We start from the raw sequence: 17,300 nt of genomic DNA, 5'->3' as shown, positions 1-17,300 counted from the left end.
ATTACAGGCCCGAGCCTCCACACCTGGCTGGATGGTCTTGTTGATTGTCCTGGACTTGGGGCTAACATTGGGAAGTCTGAAATGAGACTTATCACTGCCAAATGAAGCATCAAGGAGTGCACCATGAAGCGAATTACAAACAAGGTCACAATGCACCTAAGCCTGTGGCCTGGCATTCATAATTGCCACAATATGGTAGGTACATAGGGCTCCACAACTGACTGTCTTTTTAAGCCAACAAGCCAATAGTTCATTCACTTGGCAAATATTTACTGAGCGCCTGCTAATGCCAAGTATGACTTTCATTTTCATTTTATTCTAGTTTTTAAAATGTTTATTTTAGGGCTTTGTTTTTGTTTTTGTTTTTGTTCATTGAGCTAGGGTCTCAGCTCAGGCTGATTTGGAATTCACTATGTAGTCTCAGAGTGGCCTCAAACTCACAGCGATCCTCCTACCTCTGCCTCCCAAGTGCTGGGTTTAAAGGCATATGCCTTTAGAGAGAGACAGAGAGAGAGAATTGGCGCCAGGGCCTCGGCCACTACAGTCAAACTCCAGATGCTTGCACCACCTAGAAGGCATGTGCAACCTTGCGCTTGCCTCACCTTTTATGCATCTGCCTTATGTGGGACCTGGAGAGTTGGTCATGGGTCCTTAGGCTTTGCAGGCAAATGCCGTAACTGACAAACCTTCCCTCCAGCCATTTTGTTTTGTTTTGTTTTTTCAAGGTAGGGTCTCACTCTAGTCCGGGCTGACCTGAAATTCACTAGTAGTCTCAGGTGGCCTCGAACTCACGGTGATCCACCACGCCTGGCTCTCTTCAGCCCTTTTTATTTACTTACTTATTTTTGGTTTTTCGAGATAGAGTCTCACTCTAGTCCAGGCTGACCTACAATTCACTAGGTAGTCTCAGGAGGGCCTCAGACTCATGGTGATACTCCTACCTCTGCCTCCAAGTGCTGGGATTAAAGGCATGCACCACCACACCCAGCTTTTTTTTTCTTTTTTTTTTTTTTTTAGATTTATTTATTTATTAGAGAGAGAGAGAGAGATTAGGAAGGAGAGAATGGGCACACAAGGGCCTCCAGCCAATGCAAAGGAACTCCAGACACATGTGCCACCATGTGCATCTGGCTTATGTGGGACCTGGAGAATAGATCCTGTGTCCTTAGGCTTCGCAGGCATGCTCCTTAATTGCTAAGACATCTCTCCAGCGGCCACCCTTTACTTATTTTTATTTATTTATTTATTTATTTTGGTTTTTCAAGGTAAGGTTTCACTCTAGTCCAGGCTAACCCAGAATTTACTACATAGTCTCAGGGTAGCCTCAAACTCACGGTGATCCTCCTACCTCAGCCTCTCGAGTGCTGAGATTAAACGTGTGTGACACCATTCCCAGTTTACAGCCCTTTTTTGTTAATTTTTTTTTTTTTTTTTTATTTGAGACAGAAACAGAGAGAACAAGGCAGAGAGAGAGTGTGTGTATGTCTGTGCATAAGGGCGTGACAGAGCCTCCTGCCACTGTAAAGAAACTCCAGATGCATATACCACTTTGTGTATCTGGCTTTACATAGGTACTGGGGAATCAAACCCCTGGCCATCAGGTGTTGCAAGTAGGTGCCTTTAACTGCTAAGCCATCTCTCTCTAGCCCACTTTCTTGGTGTTGAAATCATGTCTTCTTCTGAACATTTGCTCACTCCTGCAGTCTGCATTGATCTGGGCTTGTCCTAGCATCCCCAAAACCCAGCTCATGGCGGGTCCTCAACAAATAAAAGCATGCAGGCAGAGGAGGCTAGAGTTTTTCAGGGGAAGTAGGTTAACGGGTTTGAAAAAACAAAGGGCTATACTCTGGGCAGGTCTGGTGTCCCATGCTTATCATTCCAGCACCTAGAAGGATGAGGCAGGAGGATGGAGAGTTCCTGGACAGTTTGGTATGGATTATCAATTTGACAGGATTTAGAATCACTGTGGAAACAAATCTCTGGTTATCAAGTTCCATTTGCCAGGACCTGTGTAAATCCAGATACACAAAGTGGCACACACATCTGGCGTTTGCAGCAGCTGGAGGCCCTGGCACGGCCATTCTCTCTCTCTCTCTCTTCCCTTGCAAATAAAAAAAAAACAAAGTAAAATAAAATACAAATTTCTGGTCATGACTGTGAGGGATTTTCTTTTTTTCTTCCTTTCTTCTTTTTTTTTTTTTTTTTGGTTTTTTGAAGGAGGATCTCACTCTGGCCCAGGCTGACCTGGAATTCACTATGGAGTTTCAAGGTGGCCTCAAACTCATGGCGATCCTCCTACCTCTGCCTCCCGAGTGCTGGGATTAAAGGTGTACGCCACCACGCCAGGCTTCTGAGGGATTTCCTACATTAGGTTAATTAAGGTGTGAAGACCCTGAATAGGGGCAGGACCATTCCATGGCTGGGCTCCTGGACTGAATAAAAAGGAGCAATCAAGCTGAGCACCAGCATTCATCTCTGTCTCCCGACAGCAGATGCAATGTGACATGTTAACTCATCACCCTGCTACTACACCTCTCCCATGGTTGGACTCGACCCTTAAACAAGAGCCAAAATAAACCCTCCTTTCCTTAAAGTGCATTTGCCTGGTATTTTGTCATGGTAATGAGAAAAGAAAATATACCTGTGCTATATGGTAAGCTCCGTCGAAAGAAAGGAAGGAGAAGGGGAAAGGAAGGGAATGGGAGAAATAAAAAAAAAAGAAAAGCAGGCTGGACAGATGGCTTAGCTGTTAAAGCGCTTGCCTGCAAAGCCAAAGGGCCCAGGTTCGATTCCCCAGGACCCATGTAAGCCAGATGCAAAAGGTGGTACATGTGTCTGGAGTTTGTTTGCAGTAGCTCTGGCGTGTCCATTCTCTATATATATTTGCTTTTATTTTTCTCTCTCAAATAAATATTTTAAAAGAAAGAAAGAAAGAAAGAAAGAGAGAGAGAAAGAAAGAAGAGCTCAGAGTTAGAGAGATGGCTCAATGGTTAAAGGCACTTGCCTGCAGAGCATGATGGCCCGGGTTTGATTCCCCAGTATCCATGTAAGCCAGATGCTCAATGTGGAGTTCATTTGCAGTGGCAGGAGGTACTGGCACACCCATCCCTTCTCTCTGTCTGCTTCTCACTCTCAAGTAAATAAATAAATTAAATTAAAAGAAAGACATACTCAAGTGTGGGTGGGGGCTTCTCAAGGGAGAGTTGCCATTGAGCATTAGCCACATAGAAACTAACATTGGTCACATATAATACTTGGGCATTTTGGTAGCATCCAAAGTAAATCTCAAACTTTTCCTTCTTTCTCTCTCCTTTATTTATTTTTAGTTTTTTTGAGGTAGGGTCTCATTCTAGCCCAGGCTGACCTGGAATTCAGTCTGTAGTCTCAGGATGGCCTCAAATTCACTATGATCCTCCTACCTCTGCCTCCCAAGTGCTGGGATTAAAGACATGTGCCACCACACCTGGCGCTCTCTCTCTCTCTCTCTCTCTCTCTCTTAAATTGTTTTATTTATTAGATACAGACGGAGAGAGAGAGGGAGAGAATGAGCGCGCCAGGGCCTCTAGCCACTGCAAATGAACTCCAGATGCATGAATTGAACCTGGATCCTTAGGCTTCGTGGGCAAGCACCTTAACCGCTAAGCCATCTTTCCAGCCCACCCCCCTCTCTTCTTTTTTAATTTTTTGTGTTTATTTTTATTTATTTAGTTGAGAGCAACAGACAGAGAAAGAAAGAGGCAAAGATAGAATGAATGGGTACGCTAGGGCCTCCAGCCACTGCAAACGAACTCCAGATACATGTGCCACCTTGTGCATCTGACTTACTTGGGTCTTGGGGAATCGAGCCTCAAGAAGGGGTCCTTAGGCTTCACAGGCAGGCGCTTAACTGCTAAGCCATCTCTCCAGCCTCTCTCTCTCATTCTCTCTTCTCTTTTTTTTTTTTTCGAGGTAGGGTCTCACTCTAGCACAGGCTGACCTGGAAGTCACTATGGAGTCTCAGGCTGGCCTCTAACTCTCGGCAATCATCCTACCTCTGCCTCCCAAAGTGCTGGCATTAAAGGCGTGCGTCACCAAGCCCAGCAGAGAACATGTCTTTTACTGTGCAAGTGGTTTTTGGTGAGAATCCTAGAAAATAGTAGGATTACAACTGGAAAGGGAAAAGGGCCTGAAGCACTTGTTAATTGCACTGGAATTCTTGCTTCTAAACTGGGAAGAGTCTTCCACCTGACTCCTGGGTGAGGGTTTCTCCCTACTCCCCTCCTGCGCTCTCCCCCCCCCCCCCGCCCACCCCCCTCCAGGTAGGGTCTGGCTCTAGTCCAGGCTGACCTGGAACTCACTCTGTACTCTTTGGGTGGCTTTGAATTCAAGGCCATCCTCCTACCACTGCCAAAGGCTGAGATTAAAGGCATGCGCCACCACACTTGGCTCTTTTTGCTTTTATTTTTTTTAACTGTTTTTTTTTGGGGGGGGGGGAGCTGAGGTAAAGTCTCAATCTAGCTCAGGTTGACCTGGAGCTCATTCCAGTCTGTAGCACAGGCTGGCTTCAAACTCAAGGTGATCCTTCTATCTCAGCTTCATTGCGGAGATTTCGGGCATGAGCCACCACCACACCTAGCTTTCCTTTCTGTCCTGCTGAAAAAGGCCATGTATCCAAAAGGAAAAAAAAAAAAAAATTTGTTTTGTTTTGTTGTTTAGGACGGAATCTAGGGGGGAAAAAAGAAAGCGTTCAGCACACTGAGTCATGGGGGAGGCCCCTGACCCGTGAGGATTACCTTTCCCACTGGGCCAGGCTGCTGGGAGGATTAAAGCAGAAAATGTATATGAAATTCCCAGCATCTTAACCCCGGGTTCAAAAACTGGATAGAGAGGAGCCGAGCTGGGGGGGGGGGGAGGGGGCGGAGGGGGTGGTGGTGGCTGCTTTCGGGGTCACACAGAGGACCTAAGGCGGCCCAACTCCCACGAAGAGCCTCCAGGGGTCCTCAGGGATCCCCCCCCCAACAAGCCAGGGCACAGCTGACACCCCGCCCCGCCCCGGGCCAGCCGGCGGGACTTGGCCCCGTGACCTCCCCAGGCGCCCTCCTGTCACCATGGCGACCAGCCTAGGAACAAGCGTCCTGATTGTCCCTGCTCAGCGGGGCAGGTGAAACCCCGGCCACGTGACCGATACTGAGCCAGGTGCGGTTCTGGGACACCGGCGGGCCTTAACCCATTCAGCTCCACCACCACCGCCACCAGCGTGCAAAGAAAGGTCTTTGCAGCCACTCCGGCCACACCCACTTTGGCTTCTGGGTCCCCAGCCCCAAGGGCAGGAGTGGAATACGCGGGCCTCACTGGTCTGGGGAAACGGAATCTGGGAAGGAGGCCAGATGCGACCACAACGGCTGGGTGACTTCACCTCCATCTATACCTTTCCACCAGAGCAAAATAAAGATGAAGCCCTCTCGAGGATGGCTGGGGCTTCTGGAGGAAGAGATGCACAAATGAAATTTCTGGGTCTGGGGACACAGTTTTTTGGTGCTGGAAGCTCCTAACTAGAATCCCCCAATGAGTGGGGTAGAGCTCCTGCCTAGAATCCCCCCCAGAGAGGGGCTGGGGGCATGGCTACTAGAATCCCCCAGTGAAGGGCTGGGGGCGTGGCTCAGTGGTAGAGCTCCTGCCTAGACTCCCCCAGTGAGGGGCTGGGAAAGTCAACCCCCAGCCCTATTTAGGCTTGACTCTCCCAATAAGAGTAAATCCCCTGGCATATCCCCAAAACTGGGTGGGTGGGTGGGGGGACAGCCACAAAATGGCCCTTCCCCAGTACACCACCCTGGAGGCCTCCTCAGGGAGCTGCGACCACTCCCTCCACCTCCACTTTCTCTCCAATGTTCCCATGGAATCTTCAAAGCAACAGGTTTTTCTGTCCGCCCTGAACAGCCAGGTGGCCACAAGGCTTGGGGCACATTTTGAGTGTGTATTCAAGGCTACTTCGGTCAGTAGGCTCTTGAGTGTTGTGGCTCCTGGCAGATGGTCAAAGGTCGTGTGGGCCAGACTCAGGTGGGGTGGCTGACAGTAGGCTGGCAGGGAAAAACCTTTGAAACCCTAGTTTTTAGAACTATAAACTTCTCTTTTCCTCCTTTCTTCAGCTCTAGAAAAATACACACTAAGGACCCCTCCCAGAACCCCAGCATGGTGGCTCCCTTCTGGAATCCCAGCACCTGGGAGGCTTAGACAGGAGGATTGCTATGAATTCAAGGCCAACACTGGCTACATAGTGAATTATAAGCCATCCTGGGCTACAAAGCGAGTGAGACTTTGTCTCTAAAGCAGACAAATGGGCTGGTGATGTAGCTCAGCTGGTGGAGCGCTTGCCTAGCCGACTGGAGGCCTCCCGGTTTGACCCCTAGCACCAAACAACTTGGGCATGGTGGTAGAAACCCAACATACAGGAGGGTCAAAAAATTCAGGGTGATGCTGGGTGTGGTGGTGCAAGCTTTTAATCCAGCACTCGGGAGGCAGAGTTAGGAGGATCGCGTGAGTTCAAGGCCAGCCTGAGACTCCATAGTCAGCTTCGGATAGAGTGAGACCCTACCTCGAAAGAAAAGTAGTGGTAGATCAGGGTCAGGGGCTAGAGATACAGCTCAGCAGTGAAAGGCAGTTGCTTGTGAAGCCTGGTAGTGTGAGGTTCAATTCACCAGTGCCCATGTAAAACTGGATGGGCGTGTGTTTACATCAGCAAGAGCCAAACCCAGGCATATACTCTCTCTCTCACACACACACACAATTTTTTGGGGGTGGTTCGAGGTAGGGTCTCTCTCTAGCCCAGGCTGACCTGGAATTCACTATGGAGTCTCAGGGTGGCCTTGAACTCACAGCGATCCTCCTACCTCTGCCTCCTGAGTGCTGGGATTAAAGGCGTGCGCCACCACGCCCGGCTCTCACACACAATTTCATAAAATATTTTTAATTTATTTGCAAGCAGAGAGAGAGAGACAGACAGACAGAAGAGAGACAGACAGCATATAGGCACGTGAAGACCAACAGCTGCTGCAAATGAACTCCAGGGGCATGGGCCTCTTTGTGCATCTGGCTTTACACGGGTACCGGGGAATTGATCTCAGTTCATCAGACTTGTCAGCAAGCATCTTAACCGCTGAGCCATCTCTCCAGCCCACACATACTTTTTTTTTTTTTTAAGAGCCACTTAGGAGCTGGAGAGATGGCTCAGTGGTTAAGGTGCTTGCCTGCAAAGGATAAAGACCCAAGTTCAATTCCCCAGGACCATGTAAGCCAGATGTACAGGGTAGTACGTGTGTCTGGAATTATTTTGCAGTGGCAGGAGGCCCTGGTGAGCCTATTCTAAAAAAAAAAAAAAGAACTATTTAAAGTTCAAGTTCATCCTTGGCTACAGAGAGTTCTAGGCTCAGCCTGGGATACATAAGTCTGTAACAAACAAACAAGAATGAAAGAGCTGAAGAGATGGCTTAGTAGTGAAAACACTTGCCTACAAAGCCTAAGGACCTGAGTTTGATTCCCCAGGACCCACGTAAAGCCAGATGCACAAAGTGGCACAAACATCTGGAGTTTGTTTGCAGTGGCTGGAGGCCCTGATGCACCCATTCTCTCTGCTTCTCTTCTTTCTCTCTGCTTGCAGATAAATAAATAAAGATACTTTCTTAAAAAGGAAGAAGAAGAAAGAGAGGAAAAAGGAAAACAGGGCCACTTTCCCAGACTTTGGATCTTCTGGGGCTCAGGTGCTCTCTAATAACCCTGCTGCCAAGAAATGATTACACGTGGTATGTTTACAGTCCCTTGCGACCTCGGAATAGAACCAAACACCGGCTGGTCCCCTTGGGAGAGGCAAACCTTGCAGGGAGCGTACAGCCTACTGCTCTAAGGGTGTCAGGGAGGGAGGGGGGCTTCTGGCTAGTCCCCTGTCACCTGCTAGAGAAGGCACCTCAGTAGATAGCTGCCGAAGCTTTACCTAAGTGTCCCCCAGTGCTCTTGAAGACCCCTGTTTGTGAAGCGAGGGGCTCACACGTGCTAGGCAAGCTCTCTACTGTGAGCTACGTTCTTGACTCTCTCAGCAGTAAAATCACTATTACATTTGCACAAAATATAATTTAAAAAGCAAAGCAAAACCCTGAGCTACAGTGAGATCCTACCTCCAAAAACAAATGAAAACACACATTGAGCCAGGCGTGCTGACACAAGCCTTTAAATCTCAGCACTTGGGAGGCAGAGGTAGGAGGATAGACATGAGTTCAAGGCCAGCCTGACACTACATAGTGAATTCCTGTTCTGCCTGGGTTACAGCGAGACCTCTACCTGGGGGCGGGGGGGGGGGGGTTGCAAAAGCAAAAGATAGTTCTGGGGCTGGAGAGATGGTGAAGTGGTTAAGGTGCTTGCCTGCAAAGTCTAGCGACCTGAGTTCAATTCCACAGTACCCACTTAAAGCCAGATGCACAAAGTGGCACATGCATCTGCTGGAGTTTGTTTGCAGCGGCTGGAGACCCTGGTGCACTCGTTTTTTCTCTCTCTCTTTCTCTTCTGTCTCTCTCTGCAAATAAATAACAATATTTTTAAACAAACATAATTCAGGGATGAGATGGCTCAGCAGTTAAAAGCACTTGCTTGCAAAGCCTGATGACCCTGGTTCAATTCCCCAGTACCCATGTAGAGCCAGATGCACAAAGTGGTGCATGCATCTGGATTCACAGTGGCAGGAGGCCCATTCTCTCTCTACTTGCAAATAAAAATTTTTAAAAATTTTAAAGGGGGAGGGGCTCTATAAACCAGATGCACAAGGTAGCACATGCATCTGGAGTTTGTTTGCAGTGGCTTAGCCCTGGCACGCCCATTCTCTCTCGCTCTCCATCTGCCTCTCTCTTACTCGCTCTCAAATACATAAGTAATTAAAAATAGCATTAGCTCATCACTATCACACCTTCCGAGGCTCAGGGTTCACTGTGTTACAGGTGATGCAAAGAAAGTAAGAGCGGAAGGAAGGGTAGGACTGATTACAGTGCAACCATCCAGACAGAAACTGGCCTTGAAATCCATGACCTCACAGTACCTAGCACGACCTTCACAAGCCCCTCAGAATAGGAGGAAATGATGATGACAACAAAATTAAAGCGAGACTAACATGGTGGCACATGCCTTTAATCTCACTGGGGAGGCAAAGGTAGGAGGAACTCCATGAGTTCGAGACCACCCTGAGACTCCATAGTTAATTCCAGGTCAGCCTGGGCTAGAGTGAAACCCTACCTGGAAAAAAAAAACACGAAAATTAAAGTGAGACTAATGGAGAAAAGGAGGGGATATGATGGAGTGTGGATTTGTGGAGGGGAAGGTGGGGAAGGGAAAGGAATTATCATTGTCTATAAGTACGAAAGCTGTCAATAAAAAAAAAAAAAAGAAAAACCAAAACTAAAGTAAAATAAAGTTAGCTGAAGAAAGACCTCTAAAGGATGGAGAGTCCCTCCTCTGTCCAGGGGACCTCGAGATAGTTATGGTGCCCATTCCCGCCAGGGCCCCCAGCTGTGGAGCACGGCGCCACCAAGCTGGCAAGCGGCTGGGACAAGAGCCACTCCTGGCGCCTCTGGCTCGCGCTGGCGGCACAGAAAGCATGGCAGCCACCCAAGACGGTGCGTGAAGACGGAAGAGGCCAGCTGGGGTGTGGTCACTAGCCGAGACAAGGGCCTCCCGGGCGAGCAAGGACCCGCCCTGGACTGAGGTGGTAAGGATCCAAGATCGCTGGGCGGGAACGCCAGCCACGGGGCCGGGGCGGGGCCAAGGAGCATTGAGGATGACGTCAGAGGTCGGGGCGGGGCCAGAGCTGCGCTCTAAGCCGCGCGCACGAGGCACGCAGGTATTACGTAAGGGGCGCGGTCATCATTGGGCGGCTCCGCCTAAGGCGGGGCCGAAACAGCCTCGCTGGGGCCCCAGGATTTACGCATTGACGCACGGGGCGGGGCCTGAGGGTGGGACGTACGTCGGTTCCGCCCTGGGCGTGGCGCGCACCGGACTTGCCTGATTACGTAATGCAATGCGGGAGGGCGGGGCCGGAGTCTCCGCCCAGTGGGAGGTGTGAGCCAATGAGCGGGCGCGTCCCATTGGCCGCAAGAGTCTGCGCGGTTGCGTAATGGCGCAAGGGGCGTGGCTGAGCGCTCCTTGGGGATGACGTAAAGCAGAATGACGAGGGCGGAGACTTGCCGGCGGGGCGGGACGAGAGGCCGAATTCTCATCGGAAGTGGAGGGCGGGGACCCGGCGAAGGTTGGAGGCGGAGCGTGCGCGGCACGTCCACGGCACGGTGCACGTGGGGGGGGGGGCCGCCGCAGCTACGATTATGCTCCGCTGCACCCGATCCTGGAGGGTCTCCCACGGGGCGCTGCGTCCCGCGCCTCACAGATGCTCGCGGGTGTCCGTCGCACTCCGCTGCAGGAGCAGCGGCGGTTCAGGAGACGCGGAGCCGAGGTCAGTCAAGGGCACCTGGGGCCGAGGTGGTCGTCCACGCGACCTCTCCCCACGCGGTCGGCCCACGCCCCCTGCCAGGCCACGCCCCCTGCCCGCTGTTTTCCTGCCCTGCTTCACTCTTACTTCCCCCCCCTTGCTGGCTGCAGGCATCCTCCGCTGCCGCTGTCCTACAGGCTTCTGGAAGGAGAGGCGACACTCCCGGCCATCGTTTTTCTGCATGGACTGTTCGGCAGCAAAAACAACTTTACTTCCATCGCCAAAGCCTTGGCACAGCAGACAGGCCGGAGGGTGAGCTTCCTGATGGGGCGGGGCCTAGGAGGAAGTCGAGGCGGGCTGTATTATTGCCCTTTTCTGCCGGGGCTGAGAAATGCCCTGTTTCGGGCTGCAGAGATGACTTAGCGGTCAAGGCACTTGCCTGCAAAGTTTAACCACCCAGGTTCGATTCCACAGTACCCGTGTAAAGCCAGATGCACACAGAGGTGCATGCATCTGGAGCCCATTTACAGCCGCTAGAGGCCCTGGCGCACCCGTTCTGTCTGTCTCCCATCTCTCTCTGCTTGCAAATAAGTAAATAGCTGTTTTAAAGAAATGCCCTGTATCAACACCGGGTAACCTCCGAGGTGTCAATGAAAGAAGTCCTACCAAGAATGGAGAGCCCTCGGGGCTGGTGTTGTAAACTAAGACATGAGAGGAAGAAGAGTGGCAGTCTTGGGTTCCTTCTATTCAACTCTATAAATCTAGCTCCACCCTTTCCACACTTAGCTAGCCCCCGCCCAAGCTCCTGTTTGTTCATCAGGGAGGACAGGGATCATAACTCCTGTTAAGGAAGCCCATTCTTGGTATCCTCACTGTTGGCATGGTCTTCCTGATTTTCTCTGGGATTGTCACATACCAAAGTTGGACCATCGTTGACATGATGGTTATAATATCCCTTTGGATTCTTTCCTGATAGAGCAGTCCAAACTTCATCTGGACCATCTAGGTCAGAGCCCAAACATTCTTAACTCAAAATCTGTTCTTGAGGCTGGAGAGATGGCTTAGAGGTTAAGGTACTGCCTGTGAAGCCTAAATACCCAGGTTCAATTCCCCAGTACCCACGTAAGCCAGATGCATAAAGTAGTGCATGGGTTGGAGTTGGTTTGTAGTGGCTAGAGGCCCTGGCACACCCAGTTTTTCTTTCTCTACCATAAGTAAATAAAAAACAAAATATATATTTGTTGTTGTTGATTTGTTTTTTCAAGGTAGGGTCTCATTTTAGCCCAAGATGACCTGGAATTCTCAGCAATCCTACTACCTCTGCCTCCCAAGTGCCGGGATTAAAGGTGCATGCCACCACGCCCCACTCGGGAAAATATATATCTTTTAAATTTGTTCCCAGCCCAGCAGCGCTGCATACCTCTAATCCCAGGAGGGAGGCTGAGGCAGGAGGATTGGGAGTTTGAGGTCAGCCCGGATTACCTATTAAGATCCTGTCTCAAAAATAAAAATAAGGGCTGGAGAAATGGTTTAGCAGTTAAGGCACCTGCCTGCAAAGCCAAAGGACCTAGGTTCGATTCCCCAGGACCCACAGGATGCACAAGGTGGCGCGTGCGTCTGGAGTTCATTTGCAGTGGCTGAAGGCCCTGGAGCGCCCATTTTCTCTGTTTCTCTCTATCTGACTCTTTGTCTGTTGCTGTCAAATAAATAAATAAAAACAAAAAACAAATAAATATAAAAATATTAAATAAAAATAAGCAGAGCTGGCCAAGCACTGTGATGCACACTTTTAATTCCAGTACCCTGGAGGCAGAGGAAGGATCATGAAGAGTTTGAGGCCAACCTGGGACTAGAGAGTGTGTTCTAGGTCAGCCTGGGCTAGAATGAAACCCTACCTCAGAAAAAATAAATAATAATAAGGGGGCTGGAAAGATGGCCCAGTGGTTAAAGGGTTTGTCTGCAAAGCCAAAGGACACAGGTTCCATTCCGCAGTACCTACATAAAACTAGATACACAAAGTGGGACATGTGTATGGAGTTCCTTTGCAGCAGCTAGAAGCCCTGGCACACATTCATACATGCCCTCTCCCCTCTCCCCATAAATAAAATATTTTTTTTTAGCTGAACATGGTGGTGCATGTCTTTAATCCCAGCATTTAGGAGGCAGAGAGAGAAAGATCATCCAGTTCAAGGCCAACCTGAGGCTACAGAGTGAGTTCCAGGTCAGCCTGGGCAAGAATGAGACCCTACCTCAAAATAAATAAATAAATAAATAAGCTGGGTGTGGTGGTGCATGCTTTTAATCCCAGCACTCAGGGAGGCAGAGGTAGGAGGATCGCTTTGAGTTCGAGGCCACCCTGAGACTATATAGTGAATTCTAGGCCAGCCTGGGCTAGAGTGAGACCCTACCTTGAAAAACCAAATAAATCAATAAATAAGGCTGGGAGATGGCTGAGAAGCTGAAGGTTCTTGCTTGCAAAGCCTGCCAGCCCAGTTTCAGTTCCCCAGTACCCACATAAAGCCAGATGGTGCATGCATGCACGCTCTCTGTCTTTCTCTCTTTCTCCTCTTCTAACTTTGCTCCCCTTCTCCTTCTCCCTCTTCTTTCTCCTGTAAGTAAGTTTTTTTAATTTAAAAAAAAAATTCATTTTCTTTATTTATTTGAGAGAGAGAAAGAGAATGCATGCACCAGGGCCTCCAGCTGCTGCAAACAAACTTCAGATGCATGCGCCACCTGGTGCACTTGGCTTACATGGGTCCTGGGGAATTGAATGTAGGTCCTTTAGAATTTCAGGCAAGTGCCTTAATTGCTAAGCCATCTCCCCAGCCCAGGTTTTGTTTTTTTTTGAGTCTGTTAGGTGGAGAGATGGCTTAGCAGTTAAGGTAGTTGCCTGCAAAGCCTATGGACTCAGGTTCAGTTCCCCTAGTACCCACATAAACTAGATGCACAAGGTGTCACTTGCATCTGGAGTTTGTCTGCAGTAGCTAGAGGCTCTAGCATGTGTATTCTCTTTCCCTCCCCCTTTGCCTCTCTCTCAAATAAATATATATATATGTATGTATGTATGTATATTTTAAGACTGTTCGGACATGGCTCTCTGCCTCATTCTGTAATCCCTACCAGACTTTTAGCTGTCTAGCCCCAGAATAACATTTTACCCTCTATCCCACTCTCACCACCCCAGGTGCTGACAGTGGATGCTAGAAATCATGGTGACAGTCCCCACAGCCCAGATGCAAGCTACGAAGCCATGAGCCAGGACCTGCAAAATCTCCTGCCACAGCTGGGCCTGGTCCCCTGCGTCCTTGTTGGCCACAGCATGGGAGGAAAGACAGCCATGCTACTGGCCCTGCAGAAGGTAAACTGCCCTTTTCTGGGACCTCCTCTTAGTCCACTATAGACCCTAAGCGCCCAGCTGATAACATGGGACACACACAAGCCTTGAATGACCAAGAACTGTGCAAGTGACCCATTCTGTTTGGCCTGGGACTCATCCAATCCTGTCTTATAGCCAGAGGTGGTGGATCGACTGATTGCCGTAGACATCAGCCCAGTGGTGACCACGTCTGTGTCCAACTTTGCCAGCTACATGGCCGCAATGAAAGCCGTAGACATCCCAGAGAAGGTACCCCGCTCCCGTGCCCGGAAATTGGCTGATGAACAGCTCAGCTCTGTTATCCAGGTGATACAGCCAACCATGTAAGACCCATCAGGGGGAAAGAGTAGCAGTCGTGGGCCTCACAAGGAGCCCCCCCCCACAACTGTCAGGCCCCCACAGGACCCCGCTGTGAGGCAGTTCCTGCTCACTAACTTAGTGGAGGTAGATGGACGCTTCTCATGGAGGGTGAACTTGGATACCTTGGCTCAGCATGTGGACAAGATCATGGCCTTCCCAAGACGGATGGAATCATACTCTGGGCCAACCCTCTTCCTCCTTGGTGGAAACTCTGCGTTTGTGCAGTAAGCCAGTGTGGGCCGTGGGAGGGACATGTTTTCCTCACCCAGCCCCCAGCCTGGCAGGCTCTGGGTCAGTTGACGCTGTGGGTGTGGGCACAGGGTGCTTGAGAGTCTGTCCACAGCATTGGGCACTTAGGCTTACACGTGGCTGTGGTACTCATCCTGCCTCTCCTTTCTCTCTCCATCACTCTGCTGTGACCCCCCCTTCTCGGCAATGAACAGGCCCAGTCACCACTCTGAGATTAAGAGGCTCTTTCCTCGGGCCCAGATGCAGACGGTACCTAATGCTGGCCACTGGGTCCATGCTGACCGCCCCCAGGACTTCATGGCTGCCATCCGAGGCTTCTTGGCCTAAGGCGGCTCCTGCAAGAGGGAGCGAGCAAGCCCAGGCTTCCTTTCCCTGCAGCCTACCCCGCGCTTCGGCACCAGACGGACGACTCAGGAGGGCACTGAGGGTGCGGAGGTGGCCAGACCTTCAACTTTAATGAATAAAGACAGTGTTCACCAAGTCCCGGGCTCGGCTTTTACCACCAGCGCCTCCATGGGCCCCTGGCGGCACCGGGGTCCTTGTGGGTGTTCAGAGCCTTGGACTCTTCCTGCAGTTGATTCTGGACGCGCTGGCTGACCAGCTGCTGCATGTCTTCCTGTGTGAGGGGGAACAGAGCAAATTCAAGGGCATGGGGGTGGTGAGGGCAAAGTTGTACATGCCTCCCAAGGCTAAGGGCCCAGCTGGCATCCCAACTGTACCTCCCACGCCTCCACCTCCTGCTTCAGCCTCAGTTTCTCCTCCAGGACCTCCAGTAACTGAGCCTCCACTGCACGAAGTTTGGCTTTGTACATGTCCAGCTCAGCTTCCACTGCCCGTTTCCTGCAGGTGGCAGGAGGGACAGCAGTGTGAATGGGGGGGGGGGGTTCTCCTTAACCCTCCTCTGGCTGGGTGGAGGGCCTGAGTGAGCCTGCCTCTCCCCGCTGCCCGCCCAGCCCCTCCCCCGCCAGCAGCAGCTTCCGCTCACTTAGCAATAGCCTCATCCCGTTCCTGCAGGACTTGTTTCAGGAAGGGGTCTGTCCGGATGTCCCCCAGTGCTCCAGCCACTTGGGATTCTGGGCTCTGTGTAGGACGACAGAGGAGGGGGCGATCTGGAGTTTGCCTCCATGAAGTGTCCTACCCTGCCTGGCTCCTTCCACGGTGGCCTTGACCCTAGCCCCTCTTGCTGGTGAAAGGAGAGGAGAGATGTTACGCTGGAACCGGAGATGAAGCCAAGCTTGACCCCCACCCACCCACAGGGGGCGCCCCACTCACGTCTTGGCATGCACAAGGAGCTCCTAGTGTCCAGGACCCACTCCCTGCAAAGTAGAACAGGGACGGCGTGGGGCTGAGGAGTGGCAGGTGTGGTCACCACCCTGGCCTAAAAAGAGCAGAACAGGCTGAGTGTTTAGAGGCCCCAAGGAGGGACCTCAGGAAATGACAAAGTGGGGAGGGGGGCGGCTCAGGACACTTACCCGGCGAGGGCCCTGGACTGGATGGCTTGGTGACCGACTTGTCAGCCCTTTGGGGCCAGAAAAGACCTGGTCCTTTGCCCTTCCTTCCAAGCGGGGCGGGCCCCACCCCCCGGAAGGCCTGCCCAGGGCAAGGAGCAAGGAACCCCTCCCTCCTCCGGTGGAAACGCCCCAGGCCCTTTCGGACCCTCTGGCCGCCGCCCTTCACCCCCAGGGGGCGCTCTGGCCGCGTCTTGGCATCTCCCTGGCAGAGAACAGCGTCGCTGCCCCGCGGTCATGATTGATTGACATCTTCCACACATGCAGCCCCGGAAATGAGAGCTCAAAAGCTTCACGCCTTGCCCCTCCCAGCATCTGGAATATCCGTCCTCTGATGACAGTCTGCTCATAATACACCCATATTTGCAGCACTGCGTGTTGGACCCAGAGCCTCATGCATGCTAGGCAGCCTCTACCACTGAACTACATACCCCATTCATGGGATTTCTTTTCTTTGCTTTTATTTTAAAAATTATTTTATTTATTTTTATTTTTTGGTTTTTTTTTTCCCCGAGGTAGGGTCTCGCTTTAGCCCAGGATGACCTGAGAACTCCAGGTCATCCTGGGCTAAAGCGAGACCCTACCTTGGAAAACAGAACAAAACAAAATTACTTGAGAGAGAGTATGGGTGTACCAGGGTCTCTTGCTGCTGCAAAGGAACTCCAGACACACGTGTCATATCGTGCATCCGGCTTTATGTGGGTACTGGGAAATGGAACCCTGGGCTGGTGCAGGCATTGTAAGCAAGTGCTTTTAAGTACTGAACCATCGCCACAGCCCCCCTTTAAGAAAAATATGTTGGGGCTGGTGCGATGTCGCAGCAGTTAAAGGGACTTGCTTGTGAAGCCTACCAGCCTGTGTTCATTTCCCAAGCTACCATGCAAACAGTGGCTCAAGTATCTGGTGCTCTTTGACAGCTGCAAGAGCCACTGAGAGGTGTTCATAGGCCCGTGAGCACATGCACACATATTACATACACCTGCACACAGAGAAATAGCAACATTTTTATTTACTATTTTTTTATTAACTTCCATGATTGTAAACAATATCCCACAGTAATGCCCTCCCTCCCCCCCCATTTTCCCCTTTGAAAGTTCACTCTCCATCATATTCCCCCCTCTCAATCAGTCTCTCTTTTATTTTTTTTTTCAAAATTTTATTAACAACTTCCATGACTATAAAAAATATCCCATAGCTGAGCATGGTGGTGTATGCCTTTAATCCCAGCACTCGGGAGGCAGAAGTAGAAGGATTGCCGTAAGTTCGAGGCCACCCTGAGGATACAGAGTTAATTCCAGGTCAGCCTGAGCTAGAGTGAGACCCTACCTTGAAAAACCAAAAAAAAAAAAAAAAAAAAAAATCCCAAGGTAAT

At 50.7% G+C, this 17,300-nt stretch overlaps 1 protein-coding gene and 1 long non-coding RNA gene across 3 annotated transcripts; one reads left to right on the top strand and one right to left on the bottom strand.

The window, feature by feature from the left end:
* The first annotated feature begins 10,315 nt into the window (after positions 1-10,315).
* On the top strand, positions 10,316-14,900 carry Abhd11 (abhydrolase domain containing 11). 2 transcript variants are annotated; one of them, XM_045144613.1, is made up of 6 exons: positions 10,316-10,459; positions 10,606-10,747; positions 13,620-13,793; positions 13,947-14,117; positions 14,214-14,395; positions 14,799-14,900. In XM_045144613.1, the coding sequence occupies exons 1-6, from the start codon at positions 10,332-10,334 to the stop codon at positions 14,875-14,877; spliced, it is 876 nt and encodes a 291-aa protein (XP_045000548.1). In that variant the 5' UTR covers positions 10,316-10,331; the 3' UTR covers positions 14,878-14,900. The 2 variants fall into 2 exon arrangements, with proteins under 2 accessions (XP_045000548.1, XP_045000547.1); XM_045144612.1 differs by having other exon boundaries at positions 14,615-14,900.
* Positions 14,849-16,039, bottom strand: LOC123458847. Its single transcript, XR_006635807.1, has 5 exons — positions 15,893-16,039; positions 15,693-15,798; positions 15,406-15,500; positions 15,140-15,260; positions 14,849-15,036 (listed from the first exon to the last, which is right to left on the bottom strand). It is a non-coding gene; the product is annotated as an uncharacterized LOC123458847 (long non-coding RNA).
* Positions 16,040-17,300: the final 1,261 nt, after the last annotated feature.

Source organism: Jaculus jaculus, chromosome 2, assembly GCF_020740685.1.
Source record: "Jaculus jaculus isolate mJacJac1 chromosome 2, mJacJac1.mat.Y.cur, whole genome shotgun sequence".
Lineage (NCBI taxonomy): Eukaryota > Metazoa > Chordata > Mammalia > Rodentia > Dipodidae > Jaculus > Jaculus jaculus.
Note: the sequence above shows the minus strand (reverse complement) of the source record. Positions and strands in the feature narration are given on the sequence as shown.

Bases quoted from the DNA above. Each gene is read 5' to 3' on its own strand.
- Abhd11 (XM_045144612.1), top strand. From the start codon at position 10,332: ATGCTCCGCTGCACCCGATCCTGGAGGGTCTCCCACGGGGCGCTGCGT. The intron at 10,460-10,605 runs GTCAGTCAAGGG...TGCTGGCTGCAG, and splicing joins TCAGGAGACGCGGAGCCGAG to GCATCCTCCGCTGCCGCTGT. The intron at 14,118-14,213 runs GTGATACAGCCA...AGGCCCCCACAG, and splicing joins AGCTCAGCTCTGTTATCCAG to GACCCCGCTGTGAGGCAGTT.